Source organism: Geotrypetes seraphini, chromosome 10, assembly GCF_902459505.1.
Source record: "Geotrypetes seraphini chromosome 10, aGeoSer1.1, whole genome shotgun sequence".
Classification (NCBI taxonomy): domain Eukaryota; kingdom Metazoa; phylum Chordata; class Amphibia; order Gymnophiona; family Dermophiidae; genus Geotrypetes; species Geotrypetes seraphini.
This window is the reverse complement of record NC_047093.1, coordinates 53,341,176-53,362,465: the sequence shown is the minus strand read 5'-3', so window position 1 is coordinate 53,362,465 and position 21,290 is coordinate 53,341,176. Positions and strand designations below refer to the sequence as shown.

General features: G+C 38.3%; 1 protein-coding gene across 3 annotated transcripts in view; it reads right to left on the bottom strand.

Moving 5' to 3' along the window:
• The window catches only part of NUP214 (nucleoporin 214), a 164,709-nt gene extending 143,634 nt beyond the window's left edge, over positions 1-21,075 (bottom strand). For all 3 annotated transcript variants that reach the window (XM_033960858.1, XM_033960859.1, XM_033960860.1), the window contains exons 1-10: positions 20,921-21,075; positions 19,423-19,618; positions 18,749-18,900; positions 18,429-18,627; positions 11,021-11,091; positions 10,765-10,828; positions 8,403-8,506; positions 7,913-8,019; positions 7,700-7,766; positions 6,921-7,047 (exon numbers count right to left, since the gene is read on the bottom strand). In XM_033960858.1, the coding sequence (XP_033816749.1) occupies positions 6,921-7,047; positions 7,700-7,766; positions 7,913-8,019; positions 8,403-8,506; positions 10,765-10,828; positions 11,021-11,091; positions 18,429-18,627; positions 18,749-18,900; positions 19,423-19,618; positions 20,921-20,962 (1,129 nt within the window). In that variant the 5' untranslated portion in view covers positions 20,963-21,075. The remainder of the gene's footprint in view (positions 1-6,920; positions 7,048-7,699; positions 7,767-7,912; positions 8,020-8,402; positions 8,507-10,764; positions 10,829-11,020; positions 11,092-18,428; positions 18,628-18,748; positions 18,901-19,422; positions 19,619-20,920) is intronic.
• Positions 21,076-21,290: the final 215 nt, after the last annotated feature.

Below are 21,290 nucleotides of genomic sequence, written 5' to 3'. Positions count from 1 at the left end.
TATTTGTTGTTGGATATTTAAAGGAGGATAGGAGAAGATGGATTAGATAATATAAGATATAGGAAAATGATACTTTTTATTAAATATATGACTATGATAGAATTTTCTTGAATGAAATAAAATGTTGGGGGAATGAATTAGAGATTGGTGAAATGATAAAAATGCATTAATGGAATGTTAGGAAATAAATATGGTTATGTGACTAAAAGTTAAATAATAGATAGAGAAATTAATTACTTTAAAATGGGAAAAAAAGAAAAAAGGTTTTATGATTAGAAGAGAGATATAATTAGATATATTGTGGAGAGGTAGTGAGTTTGTCTCAATAAAGGATAAAGGGGTTATTAATAAATATTGGTTGCCTGGGGGGGAGGGGGGAAGTTGGGATTACTGTCCAATGTGTGTCCTTAAGCAGTCATTATATTGGGGGGGAGGGATGGGAAGAAGGTGGGTATTAAAGATATTACTAGGATGATTAAGGAAAAGATTAATAAGGGATTGGGTAATTTGGAGGTAAGAATGTGTGCCATGGGGAGAAGTTTTTTAGATCTTAGTTATGGAAGAAGGGAAGAGAAAGATTATGATAAGGAGTATAAAATATATTATGTCTTTTAAGATATTTTCTATTAATGTCAATGGCCTGAATCATGTAATCAAAAGGAAAAAGGTATTATCATTTTTAAAGAAGCAAAACGCGGATGTTTATTGTCTGCAGGAGACCCATCTTAATATAAAGGAATCACAGAAACTAACGGGTGGGTGGGTGAAAGAATGTTTTTTTGCTCCAGCAGAGGGTAAAAAAGCAGGAGTAGCAGTTCTTATAAATAAAAAGTGTATGGCCAATTTTAAGATAGTAAATTCGGATCCACATGGAAGATGGCTACATGTTGATATAAGTATGGGAAATAATGCCCTGACGTTGTTCAATATATATGCCCCTAATTCGAATCAATCAGAATTCTTTAAAAAAATGCAGAGTATGTTGTTACCACTGGCTGCTTCTAATTTAGTGGTGGCTGGAGATTTTAATGCTGTAATGGATCCATTAATGGATAAAAAACCAGGTAAAAGTATAAAATCTTTAGGTTTAGATAATTTGGTTCAATCATGTGATTTGAAGGATATATGGCGTATTCTTCATTTTAATGATCAGGAATTTTCATTTTGTTCACAGGTTCATAAATCATTTTCAAGAATAGATTATATTTTTATTTCATCACATAAGGTGCAGCAAGTGATTAAGGCTTCCATTGATCCCATTATCATTTCGGATCATGCGGGAGTATGGATAGATTTACAATTAGATCAATTAGAAAATAGAAGACCTCTTTGGAGATTTGATAATGCATTGCTTGTGGATGAAAAATTTTTGGAAAATTTTATAACACAAATTAGTGATTTCTTTCAAATTAATTTAGTGGAAGATACATCTATTGAAAATGTATGGGACGCTTTTAAAGCGACTATGAGAGGTCATATTATATCATATTCGGCTTTTGTTAAGAAACAGATTAAAAAACAGTATATAGAGTTAGAAAAAGAAATTAAAATACTAGAAACTAAATTGGTAAGCAAATGGGAACATGATGTATTACAAGCTCTTTTGAAAGCAAAAGGTAAATATAACGAATTAGCTTCAAAAATGATAAGAAGAGACTTGTTTTCCAAACAGACAATGTATTATGGAAATTCTAATAAGGCGGGAAGATTATTGGCAAATTATCTTAAAGCAAAAAAAAGAAGAACTAACATTAATGGGATAAAAGATGATAATGGTATAATAACCAATCAAACAGATATAATTTTAAAGCAATTTCTAAAATTTTATAAGGACCTGTATTCTTCCGAGCCTTATTTGGAGAGGCAAAAAGATGGTAAAAATTTTTTAGATTTAATTATTGGACCTAAGGTTCCTGATCATATAAAATGGAGTTTAGATGAACCTATATCATTAAAAGAATTAGAAACAGCGTTGAGATCTCTTAGAGTTGGATCCGCTCCAGATGGTGATGGTTATACAGTAGAATTTTATAAAACATTTCAAAATGTCCTTTCCCCTTATATACTAAATTTATATCAGACACAACTTATAAAAGGTGATATTAAAGGTAATATGGCTGAATCAATAGTAATTGTTTTGCCTAAGTCAAATAAAGATCCTACTTTGGTTTCAAACTACAGGCCTATATCTTTAATAAATGTGGATAATAAACTTTTGGCGAAAATTTTGGCTTTGAGATTAGCCAAAGCTCTCCCACATATTATAGACACGCATCAGACGGGTTTCGTTGCTAAAAGACATTCCTCTAATAACTCTAGATTATTGTTTCATATGTTAAATTTATCAAAAAAAATGGATGAACCGGCTTTTACAGTTTCCTTGGATGCAGAAAAAGCGTTTGATAGGGTAGAATGGAATTTTATGTATCAGGCTTTAGAATGGTTTGGTATAGGTTCTGGATTTATACATACAAATGGTAAAAACATTGTATAGCTTCCCGATTGCAAGATTAAATATTAATAATATGATATCTGATGGTTTTCAATTGCAGAGGGGAGTTAGACAAGGTTGTCCTTTATCTCCTTTGTTATTTGATGTTGTATTAGAACCCTTATTGTTAGCAATACAGCAAGCAAGGGGGATACAGGGTATTCCATATTCTGATATGGAATATAAAATTTCGGCTTATGCGGATGATATTTTACTTTATTTGAGGAATCCAGAGTCTACCTTATCTTGTCTATTGGAATTAATTGATATGTTTGGCAAATTTTCAGGTTATAAAATTAATTGGAGTAAGTCTGAACTTATACCTTTAAATGTTCATTGTGTAAAAGGATTATTTGACGCTTTTCCGTTCATATGGAAAGAAGCAGGATTTAAATATCTTGGCATTCAAGTTAAAAATACAATTGAAGATACAGTAAAAGAAAATGAAAAATTTGTATTGAAAAGAGTTACAGAGTTATGTGAGCAATGGAATCCGTTACATCTTTCTTGGTGGGGGAGAGTTCAAACTATTAAAATGATGATCTTGCCTGTAGTTTGCTACCAAATGAGTATGATACCTATTTATTTTCAGGGGTCCTTTTATAAAAAGCTTAATAGCATTTTAACGAAATTTGTTTGGCTTGGTAAAACGCATAGAATAGCTTTGGCATCTTTGCAAAAATCAATTAAGGAGGGAGGGGTAAATTTTCCAAATTTTTATAGGTACCATCAAGCCTATATTTTACGTCAGGGTATGTATTGGATCCTCCCAGAACTGATAGATAATGCACCGGATTGGTTATATTTGGAATGGCGCCTTATGTTTCCCCTAAATTTAGTTCATCTTCCAAGTATCAACATGCCTAGAAGATACAGAGAAAATAAGATATTAATGGATACTTGGAAAACATTGAAGTTTATTAGTAAATTAACACCTGTCCCAATAAACAAGTCAACTAATCAGTCTTTATGGATAAACTCCAAGATTAAAATTGGCGGAGCTCAAATCCTTTGGAAGGACTGGATTATTGCAGGCATTAGATCTCTGAATGATGTTATTTCGGAAGGTAAACTGCTGGAATTTTCACAATTGCAACATAGATTTGGTCTTAGTAAAAAACAAAGTTTTAAATGGTTGCAATTGAAGCAGGCCATTCAGGTTGGGTTCCCTGAATGGAAAACATTGAATAATCAATATAGTTTAGAGTTCTTATGCTTCCAAGCAGACTTCCTAGGGCATCAAGCCGCATTGTGGTATAAATTAATATCTGGATATTTGAATAAAAAACCAAAAAATGGTCTAAGAGACATTTGGAGCATTGAGATTAAGCATCAAATTACTGCATCTCAATGGCCACTAATTTGGTCTTGGAGAATGAGATGTACAGTGTCAGCATCTATGAGACAAACTTGGTTCTTTTTATTACATAGAGCTTTTTGGACCCCTACACGTTTGCAAAAATTAGATAGTTCTAAGTCCAATAAATGCTGGCACTGTAATCTGGAACCTGGGACGTTGGATCATTTACTATATCATTGTCCCTACATTAAAAGTTTTTGGAATGCAATTTGGCCACAAATTAATAAATTGATGGAAAATCATGTAGCAATATCATATGATACAGTGTTATTTGGAATGATGATGAGAAAAAAAAGTCAAATTTCACCAGAAAATAACAAGCTTTTACTAGTCATGACAGGGGTTGCCATTCAGCATATAACCAATAACTGGAAGAATCATAGTAACCTTAATTATACATTTTGGTGGAATACAATTTGTCATATATTCAAAATGGAAAGAGTAATAGCAATACAAAGAGGGACATATCCTAAATTTATAAAAATATGGGGGCCATTGACAAAGTATTGTACTGAATGAATAATAGGATTTATCTTCTTCTTTTTCTTGTCTTCTTTATGGCACACATGGAGGGGGGGGTAGTGAAAATAATTTTACATAACATGTTATAATATGGTATACAATATGTATAAGGTGATTGGAAAGTACTTGAAGGGTGGGGGGTGGGAGAGGGGATAAAAAAATTTGTTCAGAATATTATGTAATAGATATAAAAGTGATATTGTGTATTCATTAGTTGTAACTCAATATTTTGTACACTTCATGTAAAATGTGAAAATGAATAAAGAATTATAAAAACAAAACAAAAACAATTAGCAATTATTATCTTTCCCAACCCCACCCTCCCTATACCTTATCTAATACCAAGGTGTTTAAGATGTCTGATCATTAGAATAAGTAATCAATGGCCCTCAAATCTTTTTAAACTTATGATAATTTCCTTGTTGTACAGAGTTGGTCTTAAGGCCCAAATCTGATAAGTGCAGTAAGTTAAAATGTGATCAATTGGACACCGCAATGGATCTTGAGTTTGTGAGCATGCCCATATGGAAAATCGCTTCCACTTCAGCTGGTAAGATTTTCTTTTAGATGGTTTCCTTGCTGCAGAAAAGCCCGTCTTTACTGATGAGAAGACTGGGAAGTCATCAAAGACTGTGTTCAATTTCCACACTATAAGGCTGAAGCTGTGAAGATTAGGATGTAATAGGTGACCGTTCTTTTGGGACAGCAGAAAATGATGATCCCCTAACTGGAGCAGGGGAGCATCGAGGAGGTCCAGCAGTATAAGGTACCAGATCTGTCTGGGCCAATGAGGCGCTATCAGAATCACCTGAGCTCCGTCTGAGGACTTTTTGAAGAACTTTGGAAATTGGTGGGAAAGCATAAAGCAGACCGGAATTCCACAGAATGGAAAAAGCATCTCTTGCACCAGTGGCAGGTTGTAGAGAGCAAAAGTTGACACACTGAGCATTTGTTGCGGAAGCAAAACGATCAATTGTAGGAGTGCCCCAGTGTTGGAAGAGATATTGTACCACCTCTGGATCTAAAATCCACTCGTGCAGGTCTAGTTTGTGGCTGAGAGAGTCTGCAATGATGTTCATTTTGCCTGGGATATAAACTGCATGTATTTCTGTGGAGAGAGGAAGAGCAAAAGTCCACAGACAATAGGCTTCTCTGCAGAGGGGTAAGGAGCCTGAGCCCCTTGATTGTTCAGATAGAACATTGCCACTTGGTTGTCTGTTTGAACCAGCAGCCAGTATTTCAAATCCAAGGCCTGAATGCTCAAAGTGCATAATAGATTGCTCGAAATTCCAGAAAATTTATGTGAAAATGGAGCTCTCTGTCTGACCACTGACCTTGTGTCTACAAGTGATTGAGATGTGCTTCCCAACCTTTGTTTGAAGCATCTGTGGTGAAGGTAAGAGGAGATGATGGAGACTGGAATGGACATCCTTTTTGAAGGATGGAGAGTGAATCCACCAGGAAAGGGACGCTTTGACCTTGAGTGGTATAGGAATTAAGGTTGCCAGAGATTGAACTCACTGATTCCAATGAAGCTTGAGGTGCCACTGCAATGGTCACATGTGCAGTCTGGAACTAGAGCAAGGGATGCAGCCATGTGATCCAAAAGTCACAACACTGTGTGCACTGAAAGTGCAGAAGATTGCTTCATTTGGTTTGAGAGAAAAATGATTGATTGATGACGCTCCTTTGGAAGATAGGCCCTTGCAGAGACTGTCGAGTTGTGCCCCAAGATATGCGAGGCAATGGACTGGTTGGAGCTTTGATTTGTCGAAGTTGATCAAGAAGCCTAGCGCCTATAGAGTATACACTTTGTCTTGAAGTGTAAGAAGCGACTGCTTCCTGGAGTGTGCCACTAGGAGCCAATCATCTAGGTGGGGAAAGAGCATGTGATGTTTTTTCCTCAGATCGGCTGCTACCACCGCCAAACACTTTGTGAATACTCGTGGCGATGATGAGAGGCTGAAAGGGATGAGAGTGTAGGAATCTTTGAGGTCTAAGGTGGCTAACCAATCGTTCTGTCTGAGAACAGGAAAGATTGCTGGAAGGGAGATCATGTGAAATGTTTCTATTTTGAGGTAATTGTTTAAGGGACGCAGGTCGAGTATAGGTTGAAGACACTGTATCTTTTGGGGGGATGAGAAAAAATCTGGAGTAGAATCCCTGGTAATGTTATTATTCAGGAACCTCCTCGATCGCATTGTTCTGTAGCAACATGGAGATCTCTTCTACCAGCTGAAGGATGTGATGATGAAGAATGGTAGATGGTGGAGGAGAATGAAAGAGGAAATGTTGTGGAAAAGAGTATCCTTGAGAAATTATTGTTAGAACCCAATTGTCTGTGGTGATTTCTTGCCATGCTAAGAAAAAATGGATCAGCCGCCCCCTATAGGTAGCTGGTCAAAAACCAGGAGTAGGTTTAAGTGAAGGGAGTTGGGTAGCTAGTGGCTGCTTACGGTCTCATGAACATTGTTTCTGTGGAGGAGGGATCGGCAACACAGATGCTGCAGTGACATGACCAAAGAGGTCTGAGGGAAAAATACTTACTGATGTAGATTTCCAGTTGGCTGGTACAGTCAATGGCCATTCCCACTGGCATTGTATCATCACTGTTTTCTGTGACTGGCAGCTCTGCACGACTCGAGTCCTCCAGCAGCCACAGTTCCCAGTTTGTCTGAAAGAAAAGACTTCACTATTTAAGATGGTCATTGACCTCCGGTGACATATCATAGAGAGCTGCAGCTGTCATCTTCCCTGCTGAACATATCTCAAGTCCAAGAATTATTTTATCTGTATTTAAAAATGAATGCGTACTGATTCAAACATTTTAATGCTCTTCTAAATTTTCCCTGCATGATAAAATTAGAGACAACAGAAGCCAAATGGCAAATTTTCCCATAAACTGACTCCTATTCCATCATACTGGCTAAATGACAATGTATAAACCAATCAGATCCTAGTATGTGTTAAATTATGAGACCACTTGCAAACAGAGCTAGTCTTAAGAATCTAAGAGAGTAAAGCAGATAAAAAAGAAATATAAAGGGTAGCAGGTACTTTAATGTATTCTTTTGCCACCATTCAGTCACAGTAGAGATACAATCACATGAGAAGGGAGCCATTTACAGATTTCAGATATAGCATTCAGAAAATAAGGCAATGTCTAATAGTCATGGATAACATAAGATCCGTATTCTAGATGCAAATCAGTTATCTAGTCCATGCCATCAACCCATGCCCTCTATCCCATGAGTCAGGAAAAGATATTCGGTAACCCCTTGCTAAGCACACTGAATAGCCTGGTACTTAAGGGGCAGAGAGGTTACCTGATCCTCCTGGCGAGCAATGATACTGACTTCTATGGACGCTGCAGAAGCACCTAGGATTAAATCCCTAAGAGAAAAATCATATTGAAATATGAAGGATAGGAAGGCAATGAGCAACTTTCACGTTGACTATTATCAGAAACTTATCTGGCTGCAATGACAACACAAGAATAATGCTGTTGCTATTGAGCTAAGAGGTCCCTGGGCACTCACCAGTCCTCAATGTAGCTCAGGAAATAGTGATGCTGCCTCTCACTGCTGCTGCTGAAGCAGGGCTCAGTGAAGTTCAGGAACTTCTCTCCTTGCTTATCTTCCTTTTTCTGCAAAAGAAAGGAAACCGGTCTGAAACTACTTAAGTCTTGGAATCAGTGTGGCCTGCCCTGAATCATATACACAGGGGATAAAAGATATCAATTGTTACCCAGCTTTCTACATTATAATATGAATGTTGCTCACCAGCAGACATACTTTCAACTTCACGTTACTAACTTTCCATATTACAAGCGAGTATGCAAAGAACCCTAGACCTATTCTATATCCAGCAGCGACTAACACTGATTTCACCATCCTCAGGTAGCCTTCTCTCACTTATAAACTCATCAACTCCATCATTTTATTAGTTTGCATGACTGCGCCCAGGAGCACTGAAAGCTGGAGAAGTCAGATTTGTGTGTGCGTTGATCTCTGTGCTATCTATACTTACAGGCAGTACAATGACCACAAGCTGAGGAGATTGTTCCAAGGACCCATCAGCAGCTGCATAAACCACAGCAAACACATAGGTTCCAACCCACAGCACATCCAAGACTGGAAAAGAACAGGGAACCGAGTTACTGAGCAATTTGCAGTGAAAAAACTCTACAGACACACACTACAGGTTCTTTATTTGTACACTGGGACAACATACACACACCAATTTCTTCCATGACAATGAGTTTGTTTGTAATGTATTGGTAATTCTAGTCAGCTTGTAATCTTCAAAAATCTAAACAGTTTTGATACAACTTAAAAAAACTGATCTTTGCTCTTACAAAGTCTGCTGGAAATGGATAATCAGTGAAGACATGAAAATTGCCAATCAGGTAGAGAAGGCTTCATCCAAGGCTAGACAAATGATGGGTTGCATCCGCAGAAGCTTTGTTAACCGGAAGCCTGAAGTCATCATGCCGTTGTACAGATCCATGGTGAGACCTCACCTGGAATATTGTATTCAATTCTGGAGGCAACATTACCAAAAAGAAGTGCTGAGAGTTGAGTCGGTTCAAAGAATGGCCACCAGGATGGTCTCGGGGCTTAGGGATCTCACGTATGAGGAGAGGCTGAATAAATTGCAGCTGTACTCACTCGAGGAACGTAGAGAGAGAGGAGACATGATTGAAACGTTTAAATATATCACAGGCCGTATCGAGGTGGAAGATGATATCTTCTTTCTTAAAGGACCATCGGCCACAAGAGGGCATCCGCTAAAAATCAGAGGAGGGAAATTTAATGGCGACACCAGGAAGTATTTCTTCACCGAAAGGGTGGTTGATCATTGGAACGAACTTCCACTGCAGGTGATTCAGGCAACCAGCGTGCCAGATTTTAAAAGTAAATGGGATACACATGTGGGATCTCTAGAGGGGTAAAGTCGAGGGGGTGGGTCATTAGAGTGGGCAGACTTGATGGGCTATGGCTCTTTTCTGCCGTCATTTTTCTATGTTTCTATGAATGAAAAGATCTTAAACTTTTCATTAACCTTTTTTGATACAACTTAAACAAACTGATCTTTGCCCTTATAAAGTCTGCTGGAAATGGCACTTGAATGAAATGATCTTAAACCATTCATTAACCTTATACAGTAGATGACATAATAAATAATGGCAAAGTAAGACCAAAATGGTCCATACAAGATAATTTTATTAGAGACATTATAAACAGAGGTCTCCTTTCTCCTATATCATTCAGAACCAGTGCTGGAATCTGGCACTGTGAGCCTTCATTTGTATATATTTTTAATAGACCCTCTTTCTTTTCCTGTCCTGAAGACCAGGAGCCGTACAACACAGCTCTTTCTGGAAACCCATGTCATGTCTTCAAACTCAGCCATCACAATATTCATGACTCTCTCCTTCCCTCTTCCCTACAAGGCTGTGAATGCTGCCTTGTAGCATTTTCAGCTTTCACTGCAGGTCAGAATACACTTTCTGCAAGCATTAAAAGCCCGTGATCATTTGGGGGGGAGGGGAAAAGGGAACGACATACACTTGCAGGTGTGACTGCCCCCTTTCTCACCCTCTGATTTGCAGCTTGTGCCTATTGCTAGACCATCCTCTATCAGTTATTATTCACCCAATTCACAGTATACATGATGTCACTAGGAGGGACTCATCTCATGCAGTCTGTGACAGCTCCTGAGTGTACAGAAAAGAAAGGAGACCCCCAGGAGAGTCAAAGAAGTCTCCTTTTGATTTCTAGACAAGGGCTTGATGAATTCTGAAGCAATCTGAAATAACCCCTAGAACATGGAATCAGTTCTGCTCCCTGCAGCTCTCCTGATAAACCCATATAATCCCGATAACAGGAAACATGCAAATTTAAAAAGAAAACAGTTTTTGCTAAAAGAGGAAGCTCTTAATCACATTTAGGGGTCCTATCTCTCTTCCCAGTGCAAGATGAATTCTGCAGAGAAGACATTTAAGTAATATGATAAATACACCGAGTGCAGGACACCCACAAAAACATGATAACTGAGGAGGGCGGCATCCACTATTCAGGCAAACTGGGAAAATCCCTTCTCTTCAAAATCACAGGTCTTTGGAACGACCTCACCACCCCGCTGCGGAACCTGAGCTCCCTTCAGTATTCCGCAAACAACTGAAAACCTGGCTTTTCAGCAAATTGTAGCGCTATCCTTCCCCCCTTTCTCTCCCCCCTTCTACACATAAGTTCATGTAATCCTTTTTCTTCTTCTCTACCCACTATTTTAAGTTCTTGTAAACCGTGTCGAGCTCCATTCTCATGGAGATGATGCGGTATATAAACTTAAGGTTTAGATTAGATTAGATTAGATTAGGGCACTGTACCTTTAACAAGATTGTCTGACCCATAGAAAGGAGGACATGGAATCACTTTCTTCTCCTGAAGGGTCTGAGAAAATAGAACAAGCCTCTTGTTATTGTATCATAACAGTTCCTAGGCTTTTCCTATCTATCAGAAACAGTCACAGTTATGTAAGATGAGATCACCACCATCCAAAGAATAACAGGGTTAGGAGTAAACACTAGGAAGGAACTCTCCAACATATTTACTACAGAGGAAAAACAAAGCTCATTCACTCACAGGCAGGTACTGGACAACAGTGCCATTCTGTTTCCCAACAGCCAGTTGCTTTCCTTTGGGACTCCAGCAAACTAGGAAGACAAGACATATATAGAATATGGTATTACAACAACTGCAGAACATAAACCTTGTGTGTTTCAACAGCAGAAGAAATTCAAACACAGGGTTAAACAGATTTCTCTTCTCCCAGGTTCAGTATCTACAAAGAAAATATATTGCAATGTCTCAAAAAGAAGCATAGAAGCCCAACACAGTACCATGTTATGGTGGTAACCCAATGGTGTTCTTGTTTGGCATTGCAAATTAGTATTTTTTAAAATTTTCTTTCATGGCTTTTAACAACTGTGCAAGTATGCGCCTTCATTATTACTTTTGCCTTTCATACATGACTATCAAATTTGTGAATGTGATTTAAATGTACCTTTTCTATAGCTTTTCTTTTTAAGGACATTTAGGGCTCCTTTTACGAAGGCGTGCTAGGGCCTTAATGCACACGCTAGTTGCTACTGCCTCCTCTTGAACAGGCGGTAGTTTTTTAACTAGCGCGCGTTAATCCGATGCGTGCACTAAAAACGCTAGCACACCTTTGTAAAAGGAGCCCTTAGCGCTAGTGCGTCACAATATAGCTCACACTTTCTTCTGAGGATGCCAGATGAAGGTAATCTCTTAAAGCTTTTTAGTGTTATGTTACAGTGCTTAAAATGATAATTTAGATACTACAGTCCTGTTTGGGCATAGCTTTCGTATAATTATGCAATAGTATATGTTTTTGACACTTTGGAATATGACTATTGCAGTATAGTTAAGAGACATTTAAGAACATAAAAATAGCTTTACTGGGTCAGACCAAAGGTCCATCAAGCCCAGTAGCCTGTTATTTTTAGTTTGAAATTTTATGTATGTCTTGTTAAGATTTTAAAAAGCAAAAAAAGCACAAAGGGCCATCAAGTTCTGGGTGATTCATACTTTAATGATGGATCTGACATGAGCCATGTTTCAGTGTCTCCACCTGCATCAGGTGTCAAAAAGACTTGCTGTTCAGTATAAAAGATCAAAGTACTGAAGTCACATAAAAATCTTTACCCAAACTGGTGAGAAAGGAACATGCTCAGTCTAACAGTTGATCTGGTGCGACAATTCAAACAAACTGACATGTACTTTTGTTGTTGGTTTTTTTATTTTTTAATTATTTATAATTTCTATACAACCAATAAAATTGTACAAGAAATACTGAAATACACATATTTAGTATTACAGACTACAAAAACTACTACACAAAGCAATATACTAACTATATAGTCCTCAACTATGGAGATAGGCAAGACATAAAAGAAAACCCCCTGGGGAGAAGGGATACAATTTCAATGAATCATAAAGAAAAGAGCAGTAATTAGATATTAACCTACTATTTAAATTTCTTTATTCTTTTTCAAACTTACATCAAGTGCACAAAAAGAACAACATGAAATACTATCGTATAACACTTGAACATCATACATTATATTCTTAATATGTAAATTAATTAAAAACCCTCCCCCCTCTCATCTTTATATACAATCATTAAAAATATTATATTCCTTCAAAATTTCAATTTTGCTACATCTTATCTTCCAATCTCCCCATCCCCCTATGTATATTATCAAAGAAAAATGATGCCTATTCACTACAAAAATCAACCATCGGTCTCCATATCTTTAAAAATGTTTTATAACTTCCTTTCTGTATTGCAATTGCTCTTTCTATTAACCTACTATTTAACTAAATTCCGCACTAATCACTTGATTCATTCTGGCTGCACAGCAATCCATTTACTCTCTAAGAAAAAACCTAATTGGGCAGGCTCAAAAAATATATATTTATTCCCTTGATAGGTAATAAAACATTTGCAAGGAAATCTTAACTGAAAAGTTGCCCCCATTGAGATCACTTTAGGGCGAAATTGCAAAAATTATTTCCTCCTGGATTGAGTCCATTTTGAGACATCTGGAAATATATATACCCTTTCTCCTAAAAAGGTGACTTGTTTCAAATTAAAATACAATTTCAACAGCATTTCTTTATCCTGTAGAAATACAAGAGAAACTAATAATGTCGCCCAACCCACTATTTCAATTTCAGAAGATTGCAATATAGCTGATACATCTAATTGCTCAGTTCCACCTTCTAAAACTTTTTCTTTTTGAGCATTCTTTAAATAATAAATTCTCTGCGTCGGGGGAGATTCAGTTCTGGTACTTTCAAGACTGTCATCATAAAATTCTTGAAAAGTTCCTGAGAGGACATAAATTTAGCTATAGGAAAATTAAGAATCCTTAGATTCAAATTTTTCTGTTGGTTTTCCATATTTTCAATCTTCCTCAGAAACATCATTCTATCAGTCATTTGTTTAGACAGCAAATTCTTATTCTCAGTTGTTAGTTTCTCAAATTTGGAGAACTCAATCTTCTGCTGTTGAACTGATGTCTCCAAAGGGTTATCCTGGAAGAGGAGTTTAAAGTAATAGATATAAAGTTTGTACAAACCGAGTGCAGGTTTTCAATTGCAGACCATATAGAATAAAGGGTTACTGCCTGTGGTTTCTCCAGCGGCTTGAGGGGGGAGATAGCTGTCAGATTTCCATGGGCTAGGTCCCCAGAGAGCAAACTCCGGACTCCCTCACCCTCCCTACCACTGGTCTCCTCAGGTTCTATGCTCCCAAGTTGCGACGGCTCCTGTCCTGGAGTTGGCATAGCTGGAATCACTTCCGGGTTGATTTCGGGTGCCGTGCGCGTCATACTCGATGTGTTCGGCATGCCCTCCAACAGCGTCTGCTCTCCCAATGTTTTGCCGGGCTTTGGGTGCGTGTGCGGTCCTCATGGGCTCAGCGAAGGTTCACCGTCCAAGCTGTGGTCCACCCCAAACACAGCAGTGGATTCACCCGGTAAGTAGGGTCGGACTGTATATGATGTCATTACAGTCTGTCGTGGGGTTGAAGAGCCAGAGAAAGGTGGAGGAAAATCTCTCTGTTTCCCCCTTCTTTTAGGCATCAAAAAAAAAGTATTTAAACAGTTTGCACAGAAGTATTTTTGTTTTTATTGCACCAGACCAACTGTTAGATTGAGCATGCTCCTTTCTCATCAGTTTGTGCAAAGGTTTTTTATGTGACTTCATGGTTTGTTCTTTGAGTCCCTCTCTTCCTTCCACATTTTGTTAAGATTTTATTCATATAAGTATGAGTTTTTTATATTTATTGGTCTACACTAGAGGTCTGAATGAGAACAGGGATTGTGGGAATCCCAGAGGTCCCGCAGGGATCCCTCCCAGGTCCACGGGACTCCCACAGGGATGGACACTGATTCTTCAGGGTTCCCATGGAAATGCTGGCCTACCTTTGTTCTAATGTTCTCTCTAAGCTTCTTTTTTTTTTTTTTTCAACCTTTATTGAGAACCAACAAAAAAATATATACAAAAAACATCAAGAAACTTGGGGTACCTCTCTAAGCTTCTTTGATCCCTCAGTGCACCAGTTGCTGATTGCCACTCACATGCTTCTGATTGGCCATCAAGCTCCAGCTCTTTCTCCTAGATTGGTGTATGTGCAGAGCTCTCCCAGTAGTGAGCCTTGGCATGAGACCTCTCCTCAAGAATCTCGTTGGCTCAAGCCCACCACCACTCACTGTGGCTGTGCAGAGGAGCACGGGAGAGACTGTGCAGTTCCAGAGCCAGACACCCTGCATTAAACTGCTTCAGTCCAGCAGGTACTGGACTGCTGGACTACATTAAATATGTAACTTTAACAAAATAAAAAAAGGATTGATTATTCTGCCCTGCAGTACCATTGGCGTACCAACAGGAGCGGGGGGGGGGGGGGCAGTCAGCATAACAGGTATGGAGCTCTGTCAGAGGGCTAGCATCAGCAGCAGAATTCACAGTTCACTGGTCTTGTCGGTTTCAGGCCTTACTCTTTGCCAGGTCCCACCTAAATTCTATTTCCTTGAAGGCAAGACCCGGCAGAGAGAAAGGCCCGAAGCTGACAAGAACAGTGAGTTGTGAACGCTGTGCTGAAGCCTGGGTGGGGAGGGTGACAAAGAAAGGGAGGGAGTGGAGAGGGAGAGAATTGCTGCACTAGGCATTGTCAGCATAGCTATTGCTAGCAAACAGCATTTTCAGTTGGCATAACCTGTCAGCAAAGGCCTATGGGAAATTATCTGACTCTGGATGCAGAATTCTGTGCTCCTGCACAGAATTCACATACATTAATCATTCAGCCAGACTGGATTGTTTATCAAGAAGATAGGCTGCTTGAATGGGACAAAGAAGCCAGAGACTAATTCCATCTACCATGCCTGCAAGTATCACACCCTCCTTATCAATTAAATTAGCCATTGTTTCAAACAGTTTACAAATTCTAAACAGAAAGATACTGGGACATACAATAGTTTCTATACACAGAATAAGATTCCAAGCTATAAAAGCCTCCTTTCTGCAACACATCAGCGACTCTAGCTCTCTCTTTCTCTGTCTATCCTTCTCTTTATCTATGGAACACGAAGCTTGGACCATCACCCCATCCCCCTTTTCTCTCTCTCTGCCTTTCCCTAGAACTTCAGGCTTCTATGTCTCTCTTTTCCTCTGAACTCTGTAAGGCAGGGAAACTGCGTTGCTCTCTCATTAATTGTAATGCTTATAAATATTGCTTTTCTGTAAGCCTATTTCTATAATATATTCTTTATGCAATCACCTCTGGCTGTGCCTTTTTGATTCTACTTCCTGGTGAATCTTCAGTGAGGGAACTGAACCTGGGACCTGGCGTGTGTAAGGGCACCTCTCAAGTGACCCCACCAACCCTATATTGTGGGGGCCACTAACAATCCTTACAAGCATCTTTCTGTTCATCAAATTCTACCTTAAATCTACTTTTTGGGGATAGCATTTTGTTGATATGCCAACCTCACCCGACTGAGGAGAGGGAGGGAGAAGAGATATTGTTTTTATGCCTGTTCTGGCAAATGTCTGACTTTGTATTGAATTTTCTGTAAACTCAATTAAAACTAAAATAAAAAACAAAACAAAATAATGAAACAATGAAAGTGAATGAAAAATTTTTATTACAGAAGGTAACAGAAATGTGTGAGCAATGGAATCCTTTACATCTTGGGGGAGAGTCCAAACTATTAAAATGATGATATTGTCTGTGGTTTGTTATCAAATGGGAATGTTACCAGTTTTTTTTCAGGGGTCCTTCTATAAAAAGTTAAATAGTATTCTTACAAAATTTATTTGTCTGGGCAAAACTCCTAGAGTTGCCTTAGTATCTTTACAAAAACCAATTACAGAGGGAGGGATAAAATTTTCCCAATTTTTATAGGTATCATCAAGCCTATATTTTGCGCCACGCTATGTATTGGGTACTCCCAGAGCCCATTGAAAATATCCCAGATTGGTTATGGTTGGAATGGCGACTCATTTTTCCTCTGCCATTATGCCATGTTCTCAGTATCAAAATGCCTAGATTATATAAAGAAAACAGAATACTAGTAGATACATGGAAAACCTTACAATATGTCAATAATTTAACACCTATTCCAATTCACAAATCAAACTATATGGCTAAACTCCAAGATTCAAATTGACGGATTTAAGGTCATCTGGAAGCAGTGGATTATATAGCAGGAATATATACTTTAGAGGATGTTATATCTAATGGTAAGCTGCTTGACTTTTCATAGCTGCAACATAAATTTGGACTTAATAAATCACAAAGATGGTTGCAACTGAAGCAGGCCATTCAGGTGGGGTTCCCTGAATAGAAAAATGTAAATAATCAATATAGTTTGGAATTCTTATGCTTTCAGGTAGACTTCCTGGGACACCAGGCCACACAGTGGTATAAATTCTTAGCTGGATTTATAAATAAGAACCCAAAAACTGGTCTTAGGGACATTTGGAGTATTGAGATTAAGCACCAAATTCCTGCATTTCAATGGCCACAAATCTGGACTTGGAGGTTGAGACGTACAATGTCAGCATCTATGAGACAAACTTGTTTTTTTCTGTTACATAGAGCATTATGGACCCCTGTTCGGTTATAAAAATTAGATAGCTCTAAGTCAAATAAATGTTGGCATTTTCATCTCGAAGTAGGAACTTTAGATCATTTATTGTTCTATTGTCCACTTATTTTGGCTTTTTGGAAATCAATTGTTTGTTGGAAAATCCTGTGGCATTATCCTATGATATTGTGCTATTTGGCATATCAATGAGAGCTAAAAGTCAAATATTATCTAAGAACAACAGGCTTTTATTAATAATGACAGAAGTCGCCATACAACAAATTACGAGCAATTGGAAGAGGCTTAACTATAGTTTTTGGTGGAATTCATTGTGTCATATGTATAAAATGGAAAGAACATTAGCCATTCAGAAAGGGAATTTTAAGAAATTTCAGGAGACTTAGGAGCCATTAGCAAAATATTGTAATGTCTAATCATTGTTTTCCCCTATAAACATGCACATCCGGGAGGGAGGAGGTTGGGGGTCTGATAGGATAATAAATTTAGATATATTGAATTGAGGGTCAATATAGAAATTAAATATGTCGGTCATTATGATTGTTTATGAGGGGGGGATTAATTCTGAAATAGATATTAATAGAATATTAAGTGTGGTATTGAAGTAAAAAACGTTGTATTTATTGTTACACTTATTGTAAGTTTTGAAAATAATAAAGAATATTGGAAAAAAAAAAACAAAACTAAAATTAAAACTGTCAGAAGTAATTGCTGCTTTTTATGGGGACAGGTAATTTTTAGGGGGGTGAGATGGAGGGGATTCCTCACAGGGACGAAGGAGATTCTGGTGGGGACAGGCAGGAATGGGCAGAAATCTGGCAGGGACTTGCGAGATTTCTGTCCCCGTGCAACTCTAGTCTACATTTATTTAATATTTATATTTTTGTACATCGTCCTAAGCACATTTGATGTTTATTCTGTTTTATATATTTAATATATATGTTAGAATATTATTTACATATAGAAAAAGAAAGGCGTGTTCTTTATACAGATGCCAGAGGCACCCATGCAGTCTCATCATAAAGCCTAACTTTGACATGCCTAATTTTATGGGGTACCACCACACTGAACTTTCTGCAGAAAGCAAAACTAAGTTTCCTTCAGTCATTGCTGCCCCATACTGTAACTCAGTCTGCTAGAAGGGAACAAACTAGAATACCTGATCAAACCACAGTAAACATTGTGATTTAATGCTTTTTACAACTATTCAGAAATCCTCAATTTCAGTGTCCTCTAGCAGCATAATATCCTGGCCTTGTTACTCTACATCACTGACAGACTGGGTCTATAAAATTCCATCTCCCCAATCAGTGTTCTTTATGCTGTGCTTCTCTTTATGTCAAAGCCCTGTAACCCACCTGATGTCACAGCCACAGGGGAAGAAAGTGTGGCATGTACTTTGACAGTATCAGTAACTTGTAAGACAGAGATGTTGCCATCAGACAGACAGATAGCCACCAGGTTGGAAATGGCTGGATTCCACTTCAGGTCCATCACCATGCAACTTGCCTCCTTGGCCAGTTTATGATATGCAAAGGGACGTTTCAGTTGCTTGGCCTTCACAAAACAAGCAAACAACTATACATTACTAAGAACTGCACAGACAGCACCAATAAAAAAACGGAGTTATATTTTATACTGGCGTTATGTGTGATAGGCTATAGATAACTAACTGTACCTCATTCAAAAATGTCCGAACATCAAAAAAGGAGACGAAAGACCCATATTCTGAGGATGTCATGCAGACAGATAGGGTCAGGTTATCCGAACTGAGAGCCAGATGATGTACTGGAAACTTCATGGGAACCACCATGCTGGAAACAGAGTCAGCTTCAAGGCAAACCAGGAGACAGGACATCAAACAAGATTCATAAAGAGCCACTTTCTCATATCTCAAGTTCTGTTCTCATGGCTCCTTTAGTAAAATTACTATGCTAGCTCTTTTCATAATCCAGTATATGCACACCATGAATCCCTGTCCTAGGGGGTCACTGTTGTGCAGTGATTGAGACTCCATTCTCTTGGGGATGCTGCCTCTTTAGTACCCCTAACTCCTATTGATTCTTGGAGCTTGGCTCTGCTCACTAGACCAAACCCCTAGCACTGTCACAACTTGTGACTTCAAAACTATACATGGACTCCTGTAGTACACACATGCTATCCATTTAAGATCTCCCACCTAAAATTCTGCATTGAATACTCTCAAGCCATCATGAGGTCTGATTAGATTATGGCATCAAATGGGCTAATTATTGAGACATAATAATGAATCCATGCAGGCTGTAACTGTACAATCTAAATATCCGAGTCACATTATCTCTGAAACCTTAATGTGGTCAAGAATCACTTTACCAATTTTATTGGGATCTTCGCCAGCTTGATTTGGAATCAGGATATCTTTAGTGTGAAAAATCTTCAAGCCCTGAGTTCCTCCAGCAAAGACAAGGGCATATTTATTAGACACAGCCAGGAGATTTGAACGTTCCTTGGGCAGTTCTTCAGGAGAGTCAAAGATTCGTATCTTTTTTAACTGTCTGAACTGAAAATCCTATAAAAGAAAAACAAAGAAAGGGGAATTGCACATTGACTATAAATACTTCCCCACAGCTGCTGTATTCAGAAGAACACTCTGAACCCAAATAAATACAGAAAAATGCATCGTATGGAGATGAATTTGTTGATCAATCATTCCTGAGACTCCTATACTGGATGGAGAGGAGAGAACAGGAGGGCTACTGGAGGTGAGAATATGTTGTTACTGTAGTCTATGCCAATATTACCTAAACAGCAGAGATGTTTCACACACACAATTAAAAGAAAACCTAGTTCAAAGTCTTATCAGAACAGATTTGAGAAAAAAGAATTAAGGGGTATTGCCAAAATTCAAAAAATTAAAATGGTTGGTATTCTTTGTTAGCTGAAGGGCAGTGGCAGAGAGACACAAATTAACGCCTCTGGCTAAATCTAACTTTCCATCTGAGCTCTTTTGCTAATATAAACATTAAAATACTATTGTTTTTATTAACTTGTAAGCAGTATATAAAAAAAATGAGTAAGATGAAATAGGTAATAATAATTATTATATTTTGTGGGCTCCCTAAGGCATAATCTACATATTCAGCCCAAGATTCCTAAAACAGACAGTCAAAAATTAGGATACTTAATTTCATACCATATATCTTTTACTTAATAAAATTAATTTAGTCCAATATATTACAATTAGCCAAATAAGCTAGTTTGTTTTCTGTGCTCAGAGAGAACATAAAATAATCAGTTATGAAGCTAAGATAAATTGGTGTGTTCAATCTCATCAAATCTATCATTTTTTTTCACTAGATGTTTCAACCAATTCCCTCCTCCCCTTCCCACCCCAAGCATACATAGGATCTGTACCCTCCCACTCTCACTAATACTGGCTTACTTTCACATTCTTTAAAACTTCCAAAGCTACCAGCGTAAAAGAAATCTCTGTAAATGCTTCTCAGGGAACAGGGATGCATATGAACCGCCTCTTCCTAGGTCACTCTCATAGACTGAACCAGCCTACGTCTTAGCTGTCATAAGGAATTAGATCTCCAGGCGCTGCAGCAGTCAAAGCAAAACAGCATGTCCTGACAGCCACCCAAACTCAAAGAACCATCAGTCATATTCATATTTACAACCTGCATTTATTATAGATAATATAATTTGTAAAGGATTTTTTTGTGTGATGGGTATGATTGTTGAGTTAAATTACCAAAACCTAGGAGGGCCGAAAGTTAATCGGGGGGAGGGGGTCATAAGGCTGAAAGTTTGCCTGGGACGCACACTACCCCTACACCAGTTCTGCCTACTCCTTCAGATCCATCACCTTCATCTCCCTCTCCGGAGGCAGGTCTGAGTCTTCCTCCATGTCTTCAGGCACAGAGCACAAGGATCGCAAGAACCAGACACTGCTTCCGCACAGCACGGACAGAAACAAAAGCGACACCGAGACTCTGCACTTCCGGCGCAGGCAAAAACGTCACTGAACGCAGAGATTCTCTGGAGGAGGGGCAAAGATGGAATAGGATGGGGCTAGTCTCGTTCTTACCTTACCTTAAGCTAGTGCTAGTTCAATAGTTGCGGCACCGGGAGATCGATCATTGGGTCATTATTTTAGACAGTTATTGGCCGTTGACTTACTCTGCATTCCTTTAGCGTGCGTGCAACTCTGTCGCATAAAATCAATTACTTTGCAT